Raw genomic sequence first — 24,414 nt, forward strand, 5'->3', positions numbered from 1 at the left:
CTGAGGGGGGGACGAACAGTGTCGCAATCAGAGCCGGCTTCACCCCGGTTCAGCGGTGCCTTCGCGGATGACAAGTCAGCACCGTCGTCTGACGACCTGCTATCACCAGAATCTTCAGACACAACTTCTTGTTTGATAACAACGTTCATTTTGGAGGCTGCATTCATTTTGCGGTGCACATCGATCTTTGTGTTAGCATTTGTTTTTGGTTCCACACTAGCCTTTGAGTAAGATCTTATCTTAGCGTCAACGGTTTTTCCCAGTTCAGGCCTGTCCTTTCGCTTAAGAGTTGACGCGACAGGATTTGTCACGGGAGCAGGGTGGGTGACCTTAAACATAAAAGACGACGACACTTCTCCCGGTTTCCCTGACAAGACTCCCTTTGGTGCAATGCGCATATTTACATCAGAACGGTTCATCTGCTTGGAAAAAAATGCAACGGGCACCAGCAAGAGGGTGGACGAAGTGCTGTTTTGAGCCAAAGCAGGTGGCACACTCTTTAATGTCGGTGCGGACGTGCCCCCTGTGGTGGAGCCCTCAGTTAGGGCAGCTCCTTTGGGTACGACACGCATTTCGACATTAGAGAGGTTCTCCGGCTTTTGAATCAACAAAATAGGCTGAGACATTGGAGCAGCCGATGAGCTTTCAACAGCTGGCTGCCCCAGCCGGGCTCCGCCATCACTTTGCTGCTGGTTGTTCTCTTTTAAGGTTGACATATCGAGGGCTCGCTCACTACCTTTTTGGTCTGCCAGATCACAGTTGGGGCCTTCTGATCGGAGCATGGCTGGCGATGTCGAGGAAGCCAGGCTGGGCTGTGTCTACGCAAGGGTCCTCTTCGCGGGCAGAATGTAGCTGTTGAATTAAACTGATGCTTCTTACGCCTACGAGAGACACCGATCAAGTCGTCGAGTTGCTTCGACGCAAGCAGTCAACCACTGCCGGCACTTTGTAGCCTCGAAGTCGCGTGTTCGTAGTTCCTCGCAACCACAGGTGCGCTTACAGTTCGCTAAGAACCACACGTACGCCATCCCGCAACACATCCACGCAAGAACTCGGGTGTACTACCGGCGAGCGCGACAACACATTTGAAAAACCGCGCTACCTTCGATTCGATTGGCCACAACATGATGGCGCCATCTGGCAGATGATAGCTCCAACGGCAACACTCGAGCAAAAGCACAAATGGCCAAAGATCAGCGCAGATGTGGGAGTCAGAACAGCGCGCCGACGTTCTACGTGGAGGGCCGTGACTGTAGCTTGCCGCGGGGACCCGCACATCGCGCCAAAGGCCTTCTGGCGGGAAGCCCACTTGCCGATGCCATTGTGAATCCGAAGGTGCTTCACGCGTGGGCTACTCCGGTTAGCGATAGACCTGATATTGTCGATATCACACAACTCACATCACCTGCGCATTCTTTAGCGTTGTCAGAACTAGCAGCACAGTTTCGATTCCCCCAAGTACTCTTCCCATTGCGTACTCTTCCCAAGGGGCACACCCGAAAAGATTTCGATCCCAAAATTATCACTTCCAGTGCGTCTATCCGCTGTTTTGAGGCCGCTACGCTAGGGGACGCCAGTTGTATTAGCAGCGTTGCCAATTGAACGTTGCTTTCATAGCTGCTGTTCTGTACTGGGTGATTTATTACGGCAACCTAACGACTATTAACAATGCACTCAATAAAACCTAATAATTTATACTCTTGCAAGCAAAAAATTATTTAGCGCTAATGGATGCAGTGTTGAAGCCAAGGTCTTTAGTTCTACAGTTTTTAGTTCTGCAGACTGCCGCAAACCGGCAACGGCAGCACATTAAAGAGATCTTCAATGGCGCTAGAGGGAAGCGTACTCTTTTCTCCATTGTTGAAATCTTCGTAGGGGCATTTTTTTTACCTGAACTGGTGCAGATTAGTGCAGATAGACATTAGTGCAGATAGACATCGAAACGCAGATAGACATCCGTCGGCACGCCGTCGATATCGACGCGCAGCGTCGTCTGCTCCTCGCTTGGCGGCACGTATGCCATGCTGCTGCACCAAACGGCACCACCTTTTTCGTTAGTGCAGGGCCAGCAAGAACTAGTGCCGAGGTGGGTCTGCACTGAAGCGGCACCTTCGCAAAACGAGGAAGGAAGTGCAGAGGGCGCGCGCGGCACCGGCAAAACGAGGACGACGGTGCTGCACCCCTTGAACTGGTGCAGCTAGTGCAGCCAAATCGAAGAGACCTAAAAAAGTGAACTTTAGTGCAGGGTCGTGCATAACAGTGCAAAGTGCTACTGGGGATATCAATCAGTGAAAAAAATGAACATATGCTGCACTGCTTGCACCAGTGCAGCCAGTGCACACTAAACCACCTCATTCTGTTTTATACTTGCGTGTCTCGTTTGAGCGCGTTGATGATACACCTGAAATGACAGTTCGCACACCTGCGTGGACCAACTCTGAATCGCCGCAGCGGCCCTTCGTAAATTCAAGCTTACACGGCTGTAGAGACAGTAGTAAACACTGCAGACGCAGCGACTTCTGCTGCTTCGTTCGAGAAACTATGCATTAGAAACTAAGCGTGAGCGAGCAAGCCAGCTGGAGAGGGCTGAGCAGGCCCAGCCGTAGCCCGCAGGTAGCTCGAGGATGCCCCGCAGCATTGAATAATATGGGAAAAACGAATGCCGAATTGGTATCTAGGAGTCCGCGATGAGGTCGAGGCAGCTAATCGCGGAAGAGCCTCGCTGCCATTCTGGTGGACGTCGAGGGCCGGGCCCTGGGCAACGCACTGGCGTTTCTGTGCTACTCATTATAATGCACCCGAGCCCCGAGGTGTTCACGGACGCAGGCCGCGAGGCGTGCATTCAGAAGCAGCGTAGCAAAGCTGTACACCGTACCGAGAACGAAACAACCGAGGCATTACACCTAGCTGAACAGATTTTAGAAACGCGAAGCGTGCATTCAGAAGCAGCGTAGCAAGGCTGTAAACCGTACCGAGAACGAAACAACCGAGGCATTACACCTAGCTGAGCAGATTTTAGAAACGCCCCACATTAATATTGTGCACTTTTCGCTGCAGTGCCGCTGTATATCCTGTTCGTTTAATCTTGCAATGGGGCAGTTGAAATGTTTGCGAACCAGCAGTGCGGCTGTTACTGACCAGGTCGGCTTTGTGGCATTAATTTTTCATTTAGTGGCTTGGTGGTTTCGCTTGATTTAACTGTTTTCGTTCACTTCATCATTACGACTTCACCTGTGGTTCACCTCATGAAGTTCTGGGCTCTGGCGAGTTGAGCGGAAAAACAGAATTTGCAGGCTGGAAAAACAACGTTGAAGGTGCGTCTTCCCTGATGCGATAGTTGAAGTTTTGAATGATTGTAAATGACTTGCCTTGTGGAGCCGCATACTTTCTAAGCCTTATTGAATACAGATCAATTTATTTCCTCCTGTATTTCTCAGAGTATAGGTAATACCACTGTACATGTCACACTACTATACCAGCAGTCCTTTTCGCAACATACCGCAGCTAAGTCACGCCTTCGTAACAGATGCTCCCACATTAGCAGCCCTTTAGTGAAAATTATGTGCACAAGTTCCACTTCCTGCAATCTCAGATACCATTCACATCAATGTGCATGCGTACGTCTACAGTTCTGTATTGAAGCTCTGCACTTGCTTTTTTTTTTCATTCTAAGCAGCTTTTGCTGCTCTCATCAGACATTCTATCTGAGTTTGCGTCCTCACAACGCAGCCGCGTTTCAGCTATGCACAGAGAACTTGCAACATGGGTTAAACTCTCAAAGCCTACACCCTAGGACAGAATTAAGATAAACAGGTAATGATAACTGGTGCAAAGGCCAAACCTCGTTATAAGGAAGTATCAGGGCAGAATGTTAGTTCGTTATATCTGATAATCGATTTAACAGTAGGGGTAAAAATCAGTTTTAACAAATCGGCAATCTGGCTAGCGCAGAAACCTTAGATAGGAAAACACTATATGCTAGGCCGGGGTTTGTACAGGCTCCAAAAGAAAAAATTCAAGGCTTTACAAGGACTTCCAAGGACCACATATAATGTGTTTCATCTGAGATTATTTATAAAGTTGTCAACACAATGCAAAAGTTGTTTATTGTGCAATACCTAAGAACCTTAGCGCACGACATTTAGATAGGTGCTAACAAGTTCGTGAAAACTCCCCAGCTTTATTTTGTTTTTGGTCACAGTTTAAAGGTTGTTCTTTCTTCTTGCTGGTTTTCTCAGGTGATTTGGTTTCAATCATACTGATTTCAAACGTACATAATGTTGCCTGCATCTTTTGCTTCGTCATAAAAGGTATCAGCTGAAAATATTAAATCAGCAACTGTTGCTGCAAGCTTTGCCTTTATTTTTCTCATGTTGTCAAACTTCCCCTTGTCGATAAGTCTTTTCAACTGCCTTACTCCTACAAGCTGCTCTTTTTCTGAGGTTTCAGATCTTGGAATATCTACTTGCTTTGATGTACGTAATCATTTGAAGACACAACTAACAGGATGACATAACAGTCGCATTTCTCTGTCTCTCATTGCGCGGATGAAAGAAATTAAAAAGTGGCCCAAGAACGCCATGTCGCGTTAGTGTACCATTTCTCTCCACGACGGGAGGCTTTCGCGACTGTGCTATCTGGGAACATCTTATTGAAGAGGTCATTTGTGTGCAATTACGAACTTTAGTATGGGCGAGATGTTGCCACCTTCAACGTCCACGAAATCTGTCACCACTTCATGCACCTTCCACATAATGACTGCACTGGGATGGCATGGACGGATCGGGCACTTACGCACAGCACCAGGTACCTTTAAGAATCTACTACCTCCTGCCTTCATGTGGCGTGGTTTTTTATCGTCAACAGTCCCACTTACGAAATGTCAAACATAATCCCGCATGGCTTGCATTTTAAGCAATGTGCGTTCGTTGGGTATGGTGAAACCCTGTCTTTGTATGGCTCTGTGCTTGTTCCATGCAAAGAGCCGCGCAAACATTTTAAATTCTTGCAAAAAGACAGAGTTACTGATTATCACCATGAAAACCAAAGGGTTCCAAGGACTGTTACATTCCAGGACTTTCAAGGTCTTGAAACTGACACTTATAAATTCCAGGGTTTTAAACGTTTTCAAGGATCTGTGCAAACCCTGTAGGCTTCAAACCCACCATTAACAAGGTGACCCTTATCCTTGTGGCGTTTCAGACCAAATGACCCAGAACATGAGAACAGAAAGTACAAAAGATCAACATCTATTTGACAAAACAGCCTCCGTTCTTATTTTTTTTTTTTAAGTTGGATGTTATCGACGTCAGGTGGCTTTTCACAACACTGAAGAAGGTAAAAGTTTCGCACAGTGTCCACGCACGAAAGGGCCTTTTCTACTCTGCAGTTTTGGACGTCGGGAGCTTTTCCAAGTAGCTTATCAGCCTTTCGCAAATATTTCTTTGTTTCAGCCGATACCACACGCGGCTCTCGCGGTTTCAATTTCGTTACAAAAAGAATAAGTGTCACTGAAATAAAGGGTGGCCGACCAAAGTTCGTCTTTAGTTCACCATAAACAATATCAGTGTTCGTTAAAACAAGGTTCAACTGTGCTTAAATCTCTGAAGCCTGGCTTGGTTTCGAGCACCCTGGACACAACCTCTTGATTTCCATGGTGCTGTAGCATTTGGCTTTTTACTTCTCTTTTACTTATTTCTTTGTGGAATCACTGGTTGTTCTAGAGCTCAGCGTGCACTTTTTAAAGCTTCCCTGAACCATTACTTGTGCTGTCACCTCGCTGTATTCACCCCATCTGGAGTAGCAAGCCCTACCGTTAGTGGGGCTGACCTCTTCAGCTTTCATTAAAGGCGTTCTCTCTCTCTCTCTGTGCACAGTCGTGGACTAGTGAAATGCAAACACGAAAATACGAACCGCAACATGCAAAATTGAGAAATACTGTTTGTTGAGGTCCAGTAATGGCACGGCATTGGTATACTTGGAAAGCCAAATTTCCCAACTCTGCTTTTGTATCTAAGCAACGCGTCATTTTGAGCGGCGTGTCAAGACAGCGCCCCATTTTTCTGTTCCGGTTCATATTTTTGTGTTTGCGTTTCATTCGTCCATGACTGTACATGCACAGAAACCAGTTCGACTTGAACCAACAATGGCTTCGTTTGCTGTTTTCATTTTCTCTGAAATACGGAGTTTATCTTCAATTCTGACAGCGCAGTAGATGTACTTGGATTCTTTATTGCCACAAAGCAGGTCACAGGAAGCGGAGATAGTTTCAGATATATGAACGACGTCAGAAAAGGAAGAAAAGGTCAACAGGCACTTTCGCTAAAGAGCTGCAAGATGGCATCTAACGCGTTCCACGCAAATGGCAGGCTCTTGCACAACACATGATGGAGAGAGAAACCTTGCCCAGGAAAAGTGCCCACAGGTTCTGCAGCATTTGCGCTCGTCAAGAAATCTTGCTCCCTACACAGGTAGCTCTCACCGACGTTCACAGATGCCTCGCAAAAAACGCACAATGGAAACGAAAAAGAAAAATGCCTGGGCGTTCATCTTGTGCCAGCATTTTGTCAGTTCCAATGAGTCAAACATGGTAGTTACTGTTAGTACGCATTTGTGTCGTGGTATTAGCTGGTAGTTTTTCCTTCCCGCTCCAAAAATAAGCGCACATTTTTTGTCAGATGTATAAATACCAGCATTTGCAGCTGGTTGTACGTTAGCCAAAACTCCCCAGCAGGTCAAATTGGTGCAGCTTTCCTTTTTTTTTTTCCTCATTCAACCGCCACCATATTGCACTGTCCTACTGGTTTATGCACGCTGCAGTCTGTTCCACATGCCACAACAATAACCCTCAAGCTTTGCCTCTCACAATTTTCACTACAGAGTAAAGGTCAAGCAAAAGTGCTGAACGAAGCACCGCAGGCAAGCAAAGCTGTTGCTTTGCATTAATTTGGTGAGAGAGAGAGAGAGAGAAAGTTGGAAGGGGAAAAAAGAAAAAGAAAAGCAGTCACATCTGTCAATGCTGCCTTACTGCTTCACATTATAGTACCTCCTGGGCATTAAAGGGTGCAAGTTTTGTCACAGTCGAGCACAACAATCCTGGATGCAAAGGCTTGTGTTGGCTGTCACCACTCCAGGCTTCTCTTCGTGCCAAATCGTTTCGCTAGGGTGAGCTATGCCACGGTCGGCTGGTGGCATGGTTGGTGCACAAGCCTGGACGAATGCACTGTTGTACACGGAAGGCTCCTCAGATCTACCCATGCACAGTTCCTCTCAACTAGGTCAAGGTCACCAAGGTCCCCCCCTGTGCCTTCTCCTTTTCCAGGGAACAACACCTGCAGTTGATAAACTGGAGCCCTTGAAACCCTCGAAGCCCTTTGGCCCTGCTCCAGCCCTACATTTGAACTATACGTCAGGTCACGGACCGAACACACGGCTGTACTTTCACATGCAGTGAGGCTGTCGGGGGTGCTGCTGCTTGCTGCTTCCTTTTCACAGTCTGCGTGACCACGCACAAGTGCTGGCAATCACCACTGCAGTGTCGAAGACCTGCGTGCTCCACAGCAAACTTTGCAGCTGGAACAAAAGAGCTGCTGATGCACACTCAATAGCTTTGAACAAGTTCCTCCAAGGTGCTTCAATCGGTGCACAGGGAATATTCGGTAACCACTGTGCAGTTTGGGGCACTTTTGAGTTCTGCCTTGGTGGTCTCCAAGGCACTTGTGCTTCAAGAGGAGGACTAACTACCACCCCCACGGACCACTCGACAGCCTCGCAGCTCAGTGAAGCACATCAGGCACGCTGTCTTCGGAGAAGCCGTTGAAGGCTCGTGTCAATCTGCCCGTCTGGGTCCGCAAAGTTCTCCTTCCGCTCCGAAGTTCCATCTTGCAGAGGTAGCAGACCGCAGCACAGAGTCACCAGAAGTCACTGAACGGTCCAGCAGCACACGTGGCCAGGTTGGGGGGGCAGTGGGACAACAAGGCCGCCGGAGCACACACGTGCCGCAGTTCCCGCACCCGGCGCTGTGGCGGTTCTCGGGCGGGCTTGCTCCGCGGCCGAGTCTTGCGAGTGGACGGAAGCGGCTGCAGCCCCTACTTGGACGGAGAGGACTCCTTTTTGGAGCCCTCTGTGCCGTCCAGAATCTCGGCAATGAACTCGGAGATCTCCATGCTGCTGGCCGAGTGCTGCTGCAGGAACGGCATGTTCAGCAGCTGGGGGTAGGTGGGCCTCTTGGTCGACTCCTTTTGCAGGCTGGGCAAAGGAGAGAGGGAGAGAGAAAAAAAAGGTGTCAAGGAGAGCACGCAGAAGAGACAGGCACACTAGTCTATTCCGCCAAACCATTTATAACGCCACATTTTTTTCACTGCAGGGCTACTGAACACTGCCCGCAGCCTTAGGGTAAGCAAATGAATGTACACTTAGAATGGAGGTTACAGAACTGTTCAGCTAAGGTTACCCAGTTGCAGTCATTGTGTAAAGACAATAAAATAGGCCCAAGGAATATAACAAATGAGCTCCACAAAAAGTGTGGAGCTCAGTTTCCACAACAGACACATCTTGCACAAAAGTGCACATTTCCTCTGGTAGCACAGAAAACTTACAACACCAGCTGCACACAGAACAGGCAGGCAACACTGTTACCAGCAAACAAGAGGGCCCTTTTATTTGTCCCCCTGGACTGGTCAGAACTGTGCACAGAATTTATATTGCGAGAGCCATTTTTGACTGGCCAGGAACTGCTCAAAATTGCCCTGGAAAATGAAGCGAGCTGAGGTTAAAATCAAGTGAGCTGAGCCAGCAATCAATAATCCAGCACACCCCTGTCCCTTCCTTTTTCTGCTTCAAGTGTTAGTGACGGTACTTCATTCAGGACCTTTTGTGCCCATCGTCAAAGTTGAAGTGCAATGGTGAAAAAAACTGGCTCTGAAAAGAGTGCGCTGCGCCCTTTCTCAACCAGTCACTCAAGCCCCTATGACGTGACGAGCAGGTGATGCGGTGTCTGTGTTCCTGGAGGACAGTAGTAGTGACTGTTTTGGTCAGAGATCAATGTGCACCATTTTTTTCATTGGTAGGATGAGCTTGTCTCCTTGTGGTGTTGCTTGTAGACCCCGCCAACACAATCTGAATAAGGAAGCCTATTCACTGCTTTGCAAAATCACTTTTTTCTTCGCAGGTTATGGACAGCTTTCATCATACTTCAGCAATAATCCATTCTTTTTTGTATTTAGGGCACTTGGAAGAATAACAGAACCTCTCAAAGTTTGTCTTGCAGTGTGCCATGAAAGGTCGTTCTTTTCTAAGAGTAGAAAAAACTGTGCCTCAACGACAACACCACTGCTATGCGGGCAGGAACTGTGCATCAAAGGCGAAACCACTGCAAAGGGGACAGGGTCTGCATTGTCCTTTCACCTTGCATGCTCTTACAGGAACCTGGAGTCAAACTTAAGCATAAAATGCCACTGAAGGACCTGAAATTTCCTGGCCTCAAACGTTAGAACCAAAATACGAGGCTCAAATTCATGCCCTCAGCAAAGCCCATCCTCAAATTCTTGCACAGAGTGCATGCGCAGTCTTTTGCAGCGCAGGATGAGTCAAGGATAGAGTGACTACGCATGGATCCACAACTGTTAGCTACAAGATGGACGGCCCTGGTGAGGCAAGAAGCATGAACGGGGGGCTGCTCGTGTGAGCGCTCCCCTCATGCGCTGACGGAGTCCTCACCAGGCGCTGATGAAGTCCTGGTAGTCGGGCGAGAACTGTCCCGTGGGCAGTCGTGGGGGGTCGTCCTCGACAACGTGCTTGAGCTGCTCGAAAGGCGTCCGGAAGCTGGGGTACGGGAACTTGCCAATGGACAGCTCCATCTGCAACGCAGCCACCCAGAGCGGAGGTGGTCGGGCACTGCAACTGCGGCTGTGCAGCAAACTGCACTGGACTGTGAACAACAACTAGCACAACCATGACGGGTCCTCACACCAGTTCACAGAGTCCAGCCATTCGAATAAGGCAAGCTCAGGACTAGCGGGCTTACACCCCACTGCAAAAATTGGCCCGTGCAAGTGTGGTTCTGAATAACCGGCCCGTGCAAGTGTGGTTCTGAATAACCGGCAGGAGTCGCAGCTCTGCGCAGGTGTTCAAAAGTTGAAAGGTGAAATGTGTGCACACCTATCACGGCATCCTGCTCTGGAACTAAACAACTCGGAGGACAGGGTGTATGAAACAAAATTGAGAACCAACTAGAATGGGGGAGGGGGAACCATTACAATGCAAGACAGAGTGTTCCTCGTCGTGCTACAAACCTACCTCTCCATTTAGGTGAATTGGAAAAAGCAGACAAATTCTGGTGTCACAGGGGAGGGAGGAAAGTGACCAGCAATGGACGAGAGGTACTCGCAATCACTCGTTCAAATTTACGAGAAAAGTCCATTGGACAATGCGCCGCAGCACGGTGCTTGCACAGTCACGATTCACTAGGCGCCCTTGTTGCTTTCCGGCCATTGTACTAACATTGTCATAAAACTGCATAATCAGGTGACTAAACAACGTACTCAAAGGGGTCGTGAAGAGAAAATGCATTTGTCCTTGCTTAATTAAGTCTGCTTGAACAACCTTTTAGGAACATAAATCCAAATATTTTCACAATTCATTGCTTCTGGAACTTAGGAGATGCCTTTGAAACTCTCCTACTGAGGTGCATTGCAAGCGACCATGCATGCAATGTTGGTCGGCAGCGCAACTAGCAGAGATGTCGCAATAAGAACATTTGAGAGTTAAATTCTCTTTGTGTATATTGTTGTCTACAACTGCAAACCCAATATTTGAAAAATAATGCATCCTGTATTTGTTCCCATGGACAGTTTTCAATCGATGTGACCGGTGGCGTGACCGCTTCAGTTGTCTGGCAACCATCCTAGCATAACTCAAGACCTACTGTCTGTTTGTACGGTTTCTAGCCAGTTTCCCTGCTGAAGTTCATGTTGTTTGGCCGAGTTCTCTTCGGAATATTACCTTTTTTGTATCAAATGGCACAAAACCGCTTGAGAAAGAAAAAAAAAGTGCGTGTGCAATTCGAACTTGCGGCCGCTGGGCCAGCCCAACGTTACAACCAGCCTGCATTGAAGTCAGACACTTTACCCACTACACTATCGATGTGAGAAGCACGCGCAATAAAAGCGGCTTCACATTTGTAACCCAGCACTCTGGTGTGTTTTCATAAATTCTAATCAACCCAGAGCTTTAACTGCTAACTTGCTGTTGAATGCTTCTGCAGTATGTCAAATGGGAGCATATCCAATCAACGAAACAGCGCTAACAGCATTGTTTATTGGAGGAAACAGGAAAGCAATCGAACTGTGTGATGGTGGGACTCGGTGAATCGGAGTTGTATCACTGCTTCTCGCTAGATATTTTTGCACTTGATGAGTAAATCACAGGTTGGTTTTAAGTTCTGACTACCTGAAATTCCTTTGATAAAGTGTTTATGTAGTAAATTCTCATTTTAAGCTTTCGGTCATTTATCTCATCAGGTCAGAAGTTTCACGTTCGTGCAACTCACATTACAGGCTACGTGAGACAGACGTCAGCAAGCTTGTGCAAGAATACCGGCTAGCAGAACGACAGTTTAGACTTGTGTGAAACAGGGCAAACAGTTTACAAATGCCCAGTTTACTTTAAACGCAGTTATGTCTGCCTGCGCCACTCGCCGGCGTTGTAGACTGAAAGTTTGACATGCTGATCAGTCGTATTTGAGATCAGACATCTCCCGTTCAGTTGCAGGGTGAGTTTCATCATGGCGCCGATGTTGTAGCTTTATCTGACCCTTCGCGAGCCCACTCTATGCCGACATGTTGTGCAGACAAGGGGGAACTGTGATTGGCTCCTTACCAAGATGTCACTTTGTGAGTTGAGGAGGAAAGCCTCGGTGAAACTGCAACTGCATTTTTTTTTCCTATTTGCCAATATTGTGCACCGAAATGGCGATGCGTTGTTTGTTTATCAAGGTTCCACAGTTATAAGTACCAAAACAACACAATTTTTTTGAAAATCTCTTCACGACCACTTCAATTAAGCACTGCCAACAGTTGATATCCCGATAAACAGCTTATAAAGACAAGCATTTCTTTTTCTTTCTCACCATTGTAATGCCCAGACTCCAGACATCAGACTTGACATCGTAGCCCATGTCAGAGTGCTCAGGATTAATCCGCTCAGGCTGCAAAGGTTGTACAAGGATGAATGATTAGACACTTTTAAAAATTCGCACAGGTATTTTTTTTCCCCCAAGTTTCAAAAACATAACCTACACTTCACATCCCGCTCATAAAATTGCATATAAATAAAGTGCTCGAACTGCAATAGGTCCATTGCGCAGTTTGGCATTTGGACGTAGTACTGACCTTTATTTTGTGTGTTTACAGCACCAAAAACACCAAGCCCCATTTGGGGCCGCCCTGAGGACTATTGCAATGACACCACACTATCTTGTTTGTGTACAGTTTACATAGCTAAATAAATAACCTCACAACCCATGCTTAACTACACCTGCCTGAAAACTTGCCACTAAGTCTTGGTAGCAAACACCATAAAATTGGTGAGAAGGGCACAGTACTAGCACTTCCAGATGTAATCTTCGCATAAACAAATGCGCACCAATCGGCCAAGCACCCTTGCCATACAGTGGCTAGACTTTGAGCCAACAAAACGGCCGCGCTGCGTTGACGTTCCCGGAGTGAGCAGTGCACTCACGGCCATGTAGGGCTTGCATCCCGCGTTGACCGTCTTGGCGACCGAGTCGACCAGGTACCCGGAGATGCCGAAGTCGCACATCTTGACCTCTCCCCGTCGGTTGAGCAGGATGTTGGAGGGCTTGACGTCCCGGTGGATCACATGCAGCTGGCTCTGCAGGTAGTGCAGGGCACTCACCACCTGGTCAGAGAGGGAAAGGGCATTACGCCAGTGGTGTTCTGAAAAAACCTCTCTTCTGCACATAGAGCCTTGCCAGTTGTAGGTATTTATGTTAATTACAAGGGTGCCGAATGCATTCTGAGAGCAACCGAATTCTTTCGCCCCAACAATCACACCAGGTGGGAAGGGGCACCCCAAGTGAGAGGAGGGACTGCTCTCGCCCTCCGTGCTGCTCACCGAGAGGGCGATCTTGCCCAGGATGCTCTCGGGGATGGTCTTGCCCTGGGCGAAGACGCGGTGGTAGAACTTGTCCAGGGAGGTGTCCATGACCTCCATGCAGATCCAGACGTCCCCCTCGCGGAAGAGCGCCCCGTAGAACTGCACCGTGTTGGGGTAGTCGCTGGTGCGCATGCTCACGTCCAGGTCCATCAGCAGACGCTTCTGCTCCTGGTTGCACTCCGTGAAGGTGATCCTCTGCGTGTGCCACAACAAAGGGGGGGGGGGGGAGAAAGAGTTAGGCAGCACATGGTGAACACAAACCATCGAAAGAAGAAAGCCAAACAAGCACGGGTCTATTCTTTGGTTAGTTAGCACAAATACCCTTTTTTTCCCCCAACCACACGGCCAGCTGTTAGAAGTACACTGAGCAATGAGCTATACCAACCAGCAGAGACACAGAGTCTCCTCTGTAGAATGCTTGAAGATCACACCAGCTATGTTGAGGTAACATGCACGTGCTGTGACATGCAGGCACTGAAAGGTGCAAGATGAAATATGAAGGGCACCTACTACAGAGAGAAGATGCCTGGACTGAGATGAAGATTGAAGCTCTCAAAATTGTTCAACGACGTACCGAGCAAGCAACACCGACTATACTCGGGAACAAGTTAAGAATGGCAAAAGCTCATATACGGTATCACTACGCCTAAGCGACGAACCCAGATGTCAACGGGCGCGCGCATTTTGAACGGAGATGCTATGAATGCATGATATCGTCTTCCTTTCCTCGCGTAGTTTGTCTGCCATCGCTGCAGTACTTTATAAGCATATTAAGTACAGAAAATTACGGAAACGGTTCGTGCCATGTTCAAAATATTCCCAGTAATGCACTACTTGCGGTGTGCAGAGTAACATCACGCTGCGGTGATGAGGCACAACGGCAACTTCGTTACCGTTCTTAAGTTATAACCGAGTATAGCGGCCCTTTCTAAAAAAAATCTAGGATTTTTTTTCTTGCAGGGTTCCTTTCTTGCAATGTTTTCTTTTTCTTTTTTGCTGTTTTTATGTTGTTTCCCATCTCCTGTTGCAGTGTTATACTCGACTCAACATTGCTTTCAATGCAGAGTAAATGCTAGCATAAAATAGGTGCTTCGCTTGGCCTTGCCACATCCCTTGTATTGAGCAGTGAATGGTCACGCAGTACAACCCAGTCACCCTATGCAAGTATCGCCTTTCAGCTACGTGCACTCCTGTTTTGGTTCGTCATCCATTGCACCGCACTTTGGTCAAAGGCTCACCAACAAGGTCAGGTTTCACAAACACTACAATCAGTGATGTCACCTGCCTGCTCTGAACGCAAACAAGCCAGTTTCACCAATGCCTACAGCAAGACGCAGCGAGGTGTGTGTGTGGCACGGATTACAAACTGCTTCCGCAACTAAGGGGACAGCAAAACGAATTTGCAAAACTATCACTTGTGGCTCCATTGTGTCGTTAAACCCACACTCCTACCTTTCACTACTCAGTGCAAGCCTATACTCTTAGCTTTAAAAGCCCTGAAAAAGAGAAAATGTCATGAGTCATTTGTTATGTGCTATGTGCCACCTGTTTTGTTTGTTCAAGCACTGATTATGCACAAGTTAGACGTGATCACATATATAGTTTCCCAGTGAAATTGTTAGCGTGTCGTCATAGACAACGTCCCCAGAGCAGGAAGGAGGATAGTGTGAGGAAAACAAATGCACTTCTCTCGTGACAATATGCGCGTGAGTTACCCTAGAAAAGTGCAAACGTAAGCTACCTATCCTTTGTTCCATAGTTAGGTAATGTTCATAGCTTCCTTAAGTGTTCCTTTTTGTAGTAAAGCACTTTCATCCCTACGCCACCACGGGTGAAATTCCGAGTTCTGGTCCATTTCAAAAGAGTCCATTTTAGGGTATGTGACACCCAAAGTAGGAAAATGTTCACAGGAATCATGTGCCACACTTCAATAGGCAGAGCTCAATCCAAACAGCTGATTTTAAAGCTGACACAAAAACTCTGGTTCAATCAGGTGGTGCAATCGAAGCTCAAGGTGCCGACCTTGACGGCCATGATGGTGCCGCTGGGCACGTGGAGCATCTTCTCGACCACGCCGTAGGCGCCTCGCCCGAGCTCCTGGATCACCTGGAGGTCGTCCGTGGACACGTCGATCTCCTGCCCTTCCACGACCAGCATGGCGTGCGAGTCCAGGTTGCGAGGGGGGGTGCTACAGCGCAAGATGCGGGTGCAAAGGGAACATTAAGAAAGCGGGACACAAGGCTGAATAAAGCGACTCTTTTCGGCCACCAGGCACACATTTAGAGGGCCATCTTTTTTTCCCAATGTGTTATTTATAAACAGCTGCATGCACGCACGTTTGCTGACGGATTGTATGGGTGATACGCCAATTCAAAGAAACAAATTAGTAGACAAAAAGAAAGCAAAAAGCAATGAAGAACATCCTTTCAAGAATAAGCCAAACAAACGTGGAACTTCATTCTTGACAGTACTGTGCTTTCACCACTCTGTGTGCTTACATGAAAAGGAGTTCGCCTTTTTTGATTTTTAGTTGGATGTATGCATGGCCATTGTTTTTTCTTTTCTTTTTTAAATTTGAATTTGTGACACTATGAAGACAATGTGTGCACCTGTGCAGTATGAATGAAGCTTATGTATGAATGAGTGTCTTTCTTCAAAAAAATCCCAGTTGTTTGTCAGCGTTCGCCCCGTTCGGTTCCTTCTTCTTGGGCATTTGTTAAGCCGCACTGTTTCACCACAATGTTAAACCACCAACTTGCCCAACTGTCCTTCCTTCTGCAGGGCTTTTCTTTGGGAAAGTTATTTTTTTTGTGCAGCCTTGAAAAAAAAAAAAAAAAAAACACCACGTGGAAATAAAAATAATTTTCTGACAGGCTCTTCGGTTTTTATGACTGAACATGGAAAACGGCGCATCAAGCTTGGCCCAAGGGCAGTAGAAAAGCAAGTTAGACACACATGACACAGCCTTCTCTGCCAGCCAACTCGTTTGATCTACTGCCCTTGTCTGGTTAGGGCAGGGACATCTGTGTGTCGCATTTACTTTTCTACCGTGCCTGTTTATCTTGCGCAGTCGCTTGTGTGTGTCACATTTGCTTCCCTCTGCTGTTCCTGTCTAGTTTAAAGTTCTGTCTGTGCGTAGCATGTTTTTCAACCGCTCTTGCTTCCCTCTTGCAGTTCTCCCTACGGTTTAGAACATTCCACAGTGCCTAAGGGTCAATCATAAATAATTTCCTTTCTGCCAAACGACCAAAGAAACAGAGCCCATAGTTACAACAACATGAGTCATTTGCCCCATTGCTTCCATGAACAATGAAGTTGTACATTAGATGATGCCAATCCAGAGATGACATTATTAACTACAATTGAACAGCTAAAAGTTACTGGCAAAAATGTATAGCTGGAGTAATGCAGGCCAGTTCATTCGCTCTAAAATATCTTCTTAATCATGTTCAGCATAACAAAAGTGAAAGCAACGAATTCCTGCTGCATGGCTCTTTTCAAAAATAGGGCGCTGTTGATTCTTCCAACAAGAACACTCCCAGTGCCTTCGGTGTCAGCACAAAACCAGAAACCAAGCCACCCTAATCCAGTTACGGCCGACACGTCACACCCCCTATAATCCAGTTACAACAGCACATGTGTCGCAGCGTCTGCATAATGCCGTCAATCCTAATCTCTCAATAAAGTTCAAAAGGACGTAGAATGGGGCTAGTGGGTGATGTTTCATATTGAATTGCGCTACGTATAAAAAGACAAATGGGACGCTAACAGGACTGGGACGAGGCGCAAACTTGCAACTGTTTTGGCCCTAGAGGTACAAGGTCTAAGAAGCAAATTGATGCATAGAAGGAACCATGCTGCATACTGTCTTCCTCTCGATAAACTTAGCCCCCCCAAAAAACTAACCTTCCCCTCAAGGGGAGGGGGGCCTGTCAACCGTGCTAAGTTCTTTAGTCTAAAAATCTAGAAGTTCGTTATCATTAAGAGTAAACGTACAGCGACAATATTTAGGCTGGTTCTTCATTTGTGTTCAAGTAGCTGTCTCGTTTGAAGATTGATAGCAGTTTTTCTTGCAGTGTTACACAAACACACTAAACTACATGCACTTGAGTTTCAGTTCTTTGGTTTAAAGTCTAGTTACAAGCATTAACACATGTACACACACGCAGAGAGAGACAGAGGTTTCTCTTACACCCTCTGTTGAACATTCTGGTTGGATTCCGGCATGATGATCTTCCCCAACGTCTTTTTTCCTGAAAAGTAGAAAACGAGCAAACATAAACACAAAACAGTTTCTTTTACAAAACAAGTGTCAGAAAGTAGGCACTGCTCTGTACAGCAAGCTGAGACTGCACAGAACCCTTGCGCAGTGCAATCCTCTACCAAATGTTGCACTGAGACGAGAGTGCAGTGAAACAGAGATGAGAAAGAAACAGATGGAAGCACGCTTGTTCCGCCTTTTTATCTTCCAACCCATTCTACTGCACTCCTGTTTGATTTAAACTGCGATCAACTCGTCCAGTGAAGCATTCGGATACTGAACCAACGTTAGTGATTACAATTACTCCACACAAGTTGGAACTCTATTGGGAGATGGAGTTGTGTTTCCTAGCAAAAGAAAAGAGGAATTATGGTTGGAAATTTCCAGCGAATCAATATTTCGGGTGTGTGCATCTTTGAAAATGCACGTGCTTCTTTCCAAAACACACCACAGAAGAAGCACAATGTTATCTGTGCCCCGTGGCCGCAATCAGCTCCCTACAGCAAGTGTCTGCGGTATTTAAATGCAACTGACAGCTTGTCTGTTAAGACCGACAGGATGCCTCCCTCTGCCTGAGGCAATTAGAGGACGTTGTTTCGGAAGCCAAAACAAACTGTAACGATAGAGCGGCAAATGCACATCTGCCATGATCCGGGCACTCGCACATAATAACGCTTCACGCTATCGCGCCTGCTTGAACCTCCTGGCCAGCTATCAGCAGTAGGGCTGACAATGGCGAGACATTCTCACAACTTTACGACCGTCTCTCCTGCAACAACAGACACACACACATGCAAGAAAGGGGCTCTGCTACCTGATATCGCAACAGATGTCTTTTCAGGGGCATTAGAAAAAGACGCGGGCTCATAAACTAATCTTCAGCACATACTGTGGTGACAAGGAATGGTGAGCTTAAAGGGACTCTGCAACACTCGCTTCAACTTTTTTCGAAATCTTAAATGCTTGCAGAATGTAGTCAACCAAGATATCCAGTATTTCGATTAGGGGGTCGCAAAGAACCTTAGCAAAAAATTACTGCTCTATGCCCATTAGATAACTTGGAAACTCGGTCGAAAGACTTTTCTCTCTTGCCTGGTCTTGGAGGAGTTCTTTGACCGCTGGAATTATGTCATTACAGTGGTGTAGTGGCTATTAGCCAGCTTTCCTTTAGTTGCAGCAATGAATGCATCCGATAGCTGCTTTAAAACAGAAGCCGCAAAAGCAAAGCAGAAACGGAAGGCATATCTGCTGCGACAAGCAAATCTCACAGGGCTACTCCGTGCTGGCGATGACTATAGCTTTCGCAGTGCTTCCACATGCGAAGGATAGAGTGAAAGCATTTTATCGGGAGTGTTGCAGAGTCTCTTTAAGATGGCGACTGCTGTGTGAATTACATATCAGCTGATACTTCACCACTGGGTTGAAGTCGACAGTGCCTTAGTTTACTCCTCGAGTTTTGGAAGAAGCATAAGCACCAGGCATCTTTTGCCACTGCTTCATGCACAACCATAATCAAGTGGGCGTGCGATTCCCCTAACACCTTTAATTTGACACCTCAGTTCTTTAGTGCAATCTCACAGTGAGTTTGCTCATAATGTATTATGCAGTTACAAGCAACGAACTGGTGTAATTGCTCACAAATGCTGCGAATATAATACCAAACAAAAAGAAAAAAAAAATGCTTCTTCTCTTTCTCAGTATCATCGGCTCACGACACAGGGTGAGTAATGAGGCAGGCGAAATGGCAACGCACTCTCGCCTGGTTCAAAAGGGGCATAAATCACCAAAGAAGTCTATTGCTGTCTTGACAGTTACGTCTTTGTCAGAAACAAAGCACCCCTAAAAATCACACTGCCTCAGTGGGAACTTGCTGAAGAGGCATTCTTATGCACTCGGATTTTGAAAAGCACCTGTAGCGTCTCCCTGCTAGTGCTGTGGCGGCCACATGCTTTTATTCCCGACACCTACGCCTGCACACGGCTTTTAAAGAGTGCTTTCACAGCATAAGCGATTTTCTACTTCGTGCAGAAACAGACGCACCTGATAGAATTCATGCCAGACATGCTGGAATGTCTACTCGACAGCTGATGGTAAACCAACGAAGCAAAAACAGTACAACACGTTCCACTCGAAGCTATCGCCCCACACTGGGGCTATCAGACAGTGAACATAGGCTGTATTTTGTATGTATGATTGCATTGTTGCTGGCCAACCTCTTGTCACCAGTATCAGCAACCTGCGGCAACTTATCACCGTTTTCCAGATGCTGATAAACAACGAAGCAGGTGACAATGTGTGCGAATGTGACAGACGATGCATGGCTGTTACCGAAACCTAACGCCGTTTCTTTTCGCAGAAAAGGAAATACTGCTTGTTTCTTCTGGCAGTGTCTGACAGGATTAGATGCTCAAAAAGAAAAATAATGAGGAGAAAATACTCAGCTTTCAGGGAATATAAAAAACATGCAACCAAAACAGCAGATGGTCTGAAGCAGAGTACCATGTAAATAATATGGTGGACGTGTCATGTAGTACCACCACAATTTCTTTATCAATATGTGGCACTATGGTTTTTTTCTCGCATCTATTCTCTTCTCCTCCCCAAAGCTTCGGACCCGTACGTCAAGGCCATCATCAATTGTACAGGCTGAATTCGGCAGACTGGCCCATTTAGCCCATAATGCAACAGTGCTCAGAAGGCATGCGTGCCACGTGCACAATGGAGGAGTCTAACCCCCAAGGATTTTTACGATAAACTTGCAGGAGCCAAGCAACCCTTTTGCTTCTATCGAGAACATAAAACGAACAATTTCGCAGACGCTGCAGACGTAGCGCTGCAGGTTATTCCCCTATTCATCTGGCAGGAGGAAAGATTAGAAACACCAAGCAAAAAAAGCAGTACTCGCACGACGCACGAGCTATTGTTATACAAGGCAACCAACCACTCTTTCCTCGTCAAACTGGCTCTTCTAGCTCGTCTGCCGGCTGGTATTCAGCAAAACGCTTTCTCCAAGACGTTACCTAATGAGACATCTTTCAGCATTTATTCAGAAAGCTGTGCTCGTTTAACAGCATTGTACTGTATAGTCTTCCTAGCAAGGGGGTCAACTACCACTTAGATTTCACTAGTGTCAAGTGTGTGTGAAAAAATTCCAGCAGATTCCTGGTTCTCATTCCTTTCACTGACACTGTCCATGTGTGTGGTTACAAAAACCTTGTATCCACTGCCCGCCAACACAGCCTGATCTTCTAGTGCAAACTCTACGGGGCTTGCTAGGCAATCATATTCCCAGTTATCAATCATAGGCTTATGGGTCACTGGGTTCCACTCACACATTTCCTCCTTTTTTTAGGCAACAAAGGAGCTCAATTTCTTTAAGCAGATGATTAGAAAAAAGATTACAAAGTGACGAGCTGTGAAATGTTATATAGCATTGAAGTTTGGGCCCTAGCAGATGACCAGTTTAGGCAAGAGACACTGTTGGATGATTTAATGGGTGATCCAACATCTTCTACGTAAAAGATATGAAATGTGATATGATATGATATGAAAGAAATATGATATGAAATAGCACAACATTTTTAAGCTACAAGGCAAGACACACACATGCATGAAAGTATTTGCTGCATCGATGTGGTGCTTAAACCCACAGTTAAATTCGCCCCCAAGAAATGGCACGGCTGCCTTTTGACACGTCTTTCCGTGCCTTGATGACATATCAGCGTTTGAATACCTGCCAACACAGTCAAGTGAATATTTTATTTCGGTATTTGCGCTACCGACAGACTGGCTGAAACAACTGGAACAACTTCATTAAAGGAGCCATGAAGAGAAAACACAAGTTTGGTTCATTCAAAAGATTGTCTCGTTAGAATCATACTGACACCACTTTTAACGTAAACTTCGCTCAAATAAGCTACATAATTAGGAAAAACGGGAATGGTCATGCGACCCACCAGCTCATTTCCCGCAACTGAACCTATGATGTCACATGAGCTAAGCTCTGCGATTGGCGGAGGCTGGCAGAAGCAGACGAAAATTAGGTAGAGCTTACAAACTAGACGAACGAGCGATTTGCGCTTAAATTTAGGGCACATTCTTTAGAAATCAATAAGAATGATGGGACAAACAGTGGAAGTTACGAAAGCACATGTAAACATAGAAGTACTGATGCGTTCAGCTGCTGTTCATACTGCGCACAGCATGCTTGGTTTAGCCAGCTGCACAGCACTACGGGGCTTGGGGTTGTCTCAGACGACACTGGCCGATTGACGCAAGCAACGGTGTCTTACGTGACCCCATTTGTCGAGCGAGCACTGTTTCAGGGAACGAATATTTTCTCCCAGAACAAAAACAAGCCAGGTTTAAATGCGGGCAAAAACAAACCAAACGCTTGCCACGGTATAGTGGCGCCATCTAGGTTACGGAACGTAAAGAAACGCGGGAACAAACCACAACCGCTGTACAAGGTGGAGACAACCTTTGAACGGTCCCGTGCCGCCGCAATTGGGCCAACGGGCTCAACGCGTTATTCTTTTCGTTTCCCACGAGACCTAGCAACGCGAAACAGACAATATGATTCAAACTTCTTCAGTAAACCGCGTTGCGGCGACAATTTTAGCGCGGTTTTGACACAATGACTTGCTTCGGCGGCGAGCGAGCAACCGAAAATGGCGGCGCCAGCGTATACGTGTCTCTACCCTGTACGGCGGATGCGTGAATGAAGGTACTCTAGGCTGCAGAGCGGTCGGTTCCCGTGATGTCACTTGGGACCACGAAAACGCACAATTGAGCGGGAAAATCAAAATTTTAACCTAAATTGTTTAATTTCTCAGTGAATAAAGCACCGTTTGTATCCGGACAAGCGCTGGGGGCACTATAAAACACGAAATCTTTCGAATAAAACCAACTTGCATTTTCTCTTCATGGCTCCTTTAACTGGTTCCGAGGATGGTACAGTGTACAGCAAACCATGGCCTGTCAGGCATCGTGCAATGCCCTTGCATAGTTCAATAACATTAGAGGCTGGATTCTGATTCTCTGGCCACAAGCTGGCAGTTCGTGCTTTTTTTTTCCGTGTTAATTCATTTTGTGAAAGCATTTTGCTTTCGTTGATGATAACCCAACGATAGCGCAATTGCGAATGCCAATCCGTTAACAGCCCTTCGACAATCTGCTGCTTGGAGAACTAACTGGTCAGGGCAGACTGCCGATCGGCACTGGAATTGAAGACGAGATTTGGTAGTTCATTGCAGAAACGTGTCAGCAACAGTGCATGCGTGTGCGGGCTCCCTGCTTGGCTGCGACTATGGTTGGTGGTTCTCGGTCATCGGTCATCGAATTACAAGCATGAAATTATGAGTGGCGACTCCAGCGCAAGAAAACTTCCCGTAAGCATGGCCATAAGTCTGGCAGCAGCGCAGCTGCCACGCGATTTGTTGGACACACCTGATCGAAGTACACAAGGCTCCAATCCTCACCTAATCTCTTCATGTTGCCGACCGTCCGGAACGGAACGCAGAACGAATGCGTTCCACGCAGACTGCTGAAGTGAACGGGGGGAGTTTGATGATGGGATCCAAGCTTGCTTGGGGAAATCGTTCGTAGTCTCCAACACACGTTAGAGACGCAGGGGAACGTTGCCGTAGTCGCGGGGCGGTGGTAGGGCTCGTAGTAACTGGCACCACTCCACTACAACACACACACGAGAAGGCACACGCACGTACACAAGCACCACTGCGAGCGAACGTTGGACTGGGCAATCGAAGAACTTGTTTATTTTGTCTTTTCTCTGCGTAGCAGCGTTTTCTCGCTGACGGCGTTGACAACACCACAGCCGCGTTTCCCACTTTTCCTTCGCGCCGAGCGGAGTGTCCGTCGGCAACAGGCACGCCGGACGATAAACTCGCGCGGCGAAACGGAGTTGATCGCTGATTAGGCCTAGGTCCGGTGCCCCCCTCTTCCCGCAGAGCTGCTGCTGCCGCGGCGTCGTCTGTATCTCCGCAACCGACGACGAGGTCCCCCAGTTCCGTCGAGCGCGGCGCCTCGGTACCGTGGTGCCCGGTCAGCTGGATTGTCGAGAATTCCACGATAAGGAAATCGGAGACGCTCTCACGGCTGCCGATTTGGCCATTTCTTTACAGAATCGGCGCACGACCGAAACAACACTCGGCAGCTACTCGCCACACGCGTCGCTGGGCCGAGGCCGCCAACTGGGGGAGCGCTCCTGCTCTTTGGGTCGTCCTTACGCGTGCGGAATCTCTCGTCGGTGTAGTAGCCGATTTTCCCTTCCTCGTTCTTATCCGAAGCTGCGCGCCGGTAGCTCGGCGGTTAGTCAGGTCCTATGAATCACGCACGGACAAGTGAAACCGGCGGCACAAACAAAAGCAACAAAAACCGCACAGCGCCGGGAAGTGACGCGACGCGCCCACGCATAGCTCCGTAGGGGCAATAAACCCTAGTGGCGCGCACTACTCTTGCGCAACCAATCATAACAATTCTTGTCGCCTAGCGCCGCAAGATACGCGCAAACGCTATCATCATCACCATCATCATATTGTAGTTTATAAATGTGCGATTAGTAGGTACACTACTGAAGAGCATGCGAGAAGCGACGTTCAGTCGTGCAGCCGCCACAGCTTATCTGTGGCAGCAGTGACACTGTTTAAATGCAGTGGTATCAGCCGATAAATTTTACCACAGCCAATAAAATATTGCTCCATTTTTGCTTGCGCCAGATATTTCGCTGTTTAGACAGTCCAGTTTTTACGCAACAGCGCTACGTACGTTACCCACCTGGTAAAATTGTGTGTCCTGTGTGAAGCCTGTAAATCAAGGCCACCGAGCGAAAGAATGCCGTGAGAGCAAGAAAACACGCTGCTACGCAGGATCGCCTGCGTGTGGCTATGCAAACGGGAGGCATTGAAGTGCATCGTCTGCTACCATGCTTCATAGCACCAGTGCCCCTCTGCAAGGCA

The 24,414-nt window shown here is 47.2% G+C and overlaps 1 protein-coding gene across 1 annotated transcript; it reads right to left on the bottom strand.

Moving 5' to 3' along the window:
• Positions 1 to 6,211: 6,211 nt before the first annotated feature.
• Lic (dual specificity mitogen-activated protein kinase kinase lic) lies at positions 6,212 to 23,888 on the bottom strand. The gene is made up of 8 exons (XM_077669828.1): positions 22,918 to 23,888; positions 17,369 to 17,429; positions 15,199 to 15,364; positions 13,135 to 13,371; positions 12,739 to 12,918; positions 12,128 to 12,205; positions 9,718 to 9,857; positions 6,212 to 8,247 (listed from the first exon to the last, which is right to left on the bottom strand). The coding sequence occupies exons 1-8, from the start codon at positions 22,928 to 22,930 to the stop codon at positions 8,088 to 8,090; spliced, it is 1,035 nt and encodes a 344-aa protein (XP_077525954.1). The 5' UTR covers positions 22,931 to 23,888; the 3' UTR covers positions 6,212 to 8,087.
• Positions 23,889 to 24,414: the final 526 nt, after the last annotated feature.

This window comes from Haemaphysalis longicornis, unplaced genomic scaffold (assembly GCF_048455015.1).
Source record: "Haemaphysalis longicornis isolate Haplotype H1 unplaced genomic scaffold, Haemaphysalis longicornis Haplotype H1 scaffold_5, whole genome shotgun sequence".
In the NCBI taxonomy this organism is placed as follows: domain Eukaryota; kingdom Metazoa; phylum Arthropoda; class Arachnida; order Ixodida; family Ixodidae; genus Haemaphysalis; species Haemaphysalis longicornis.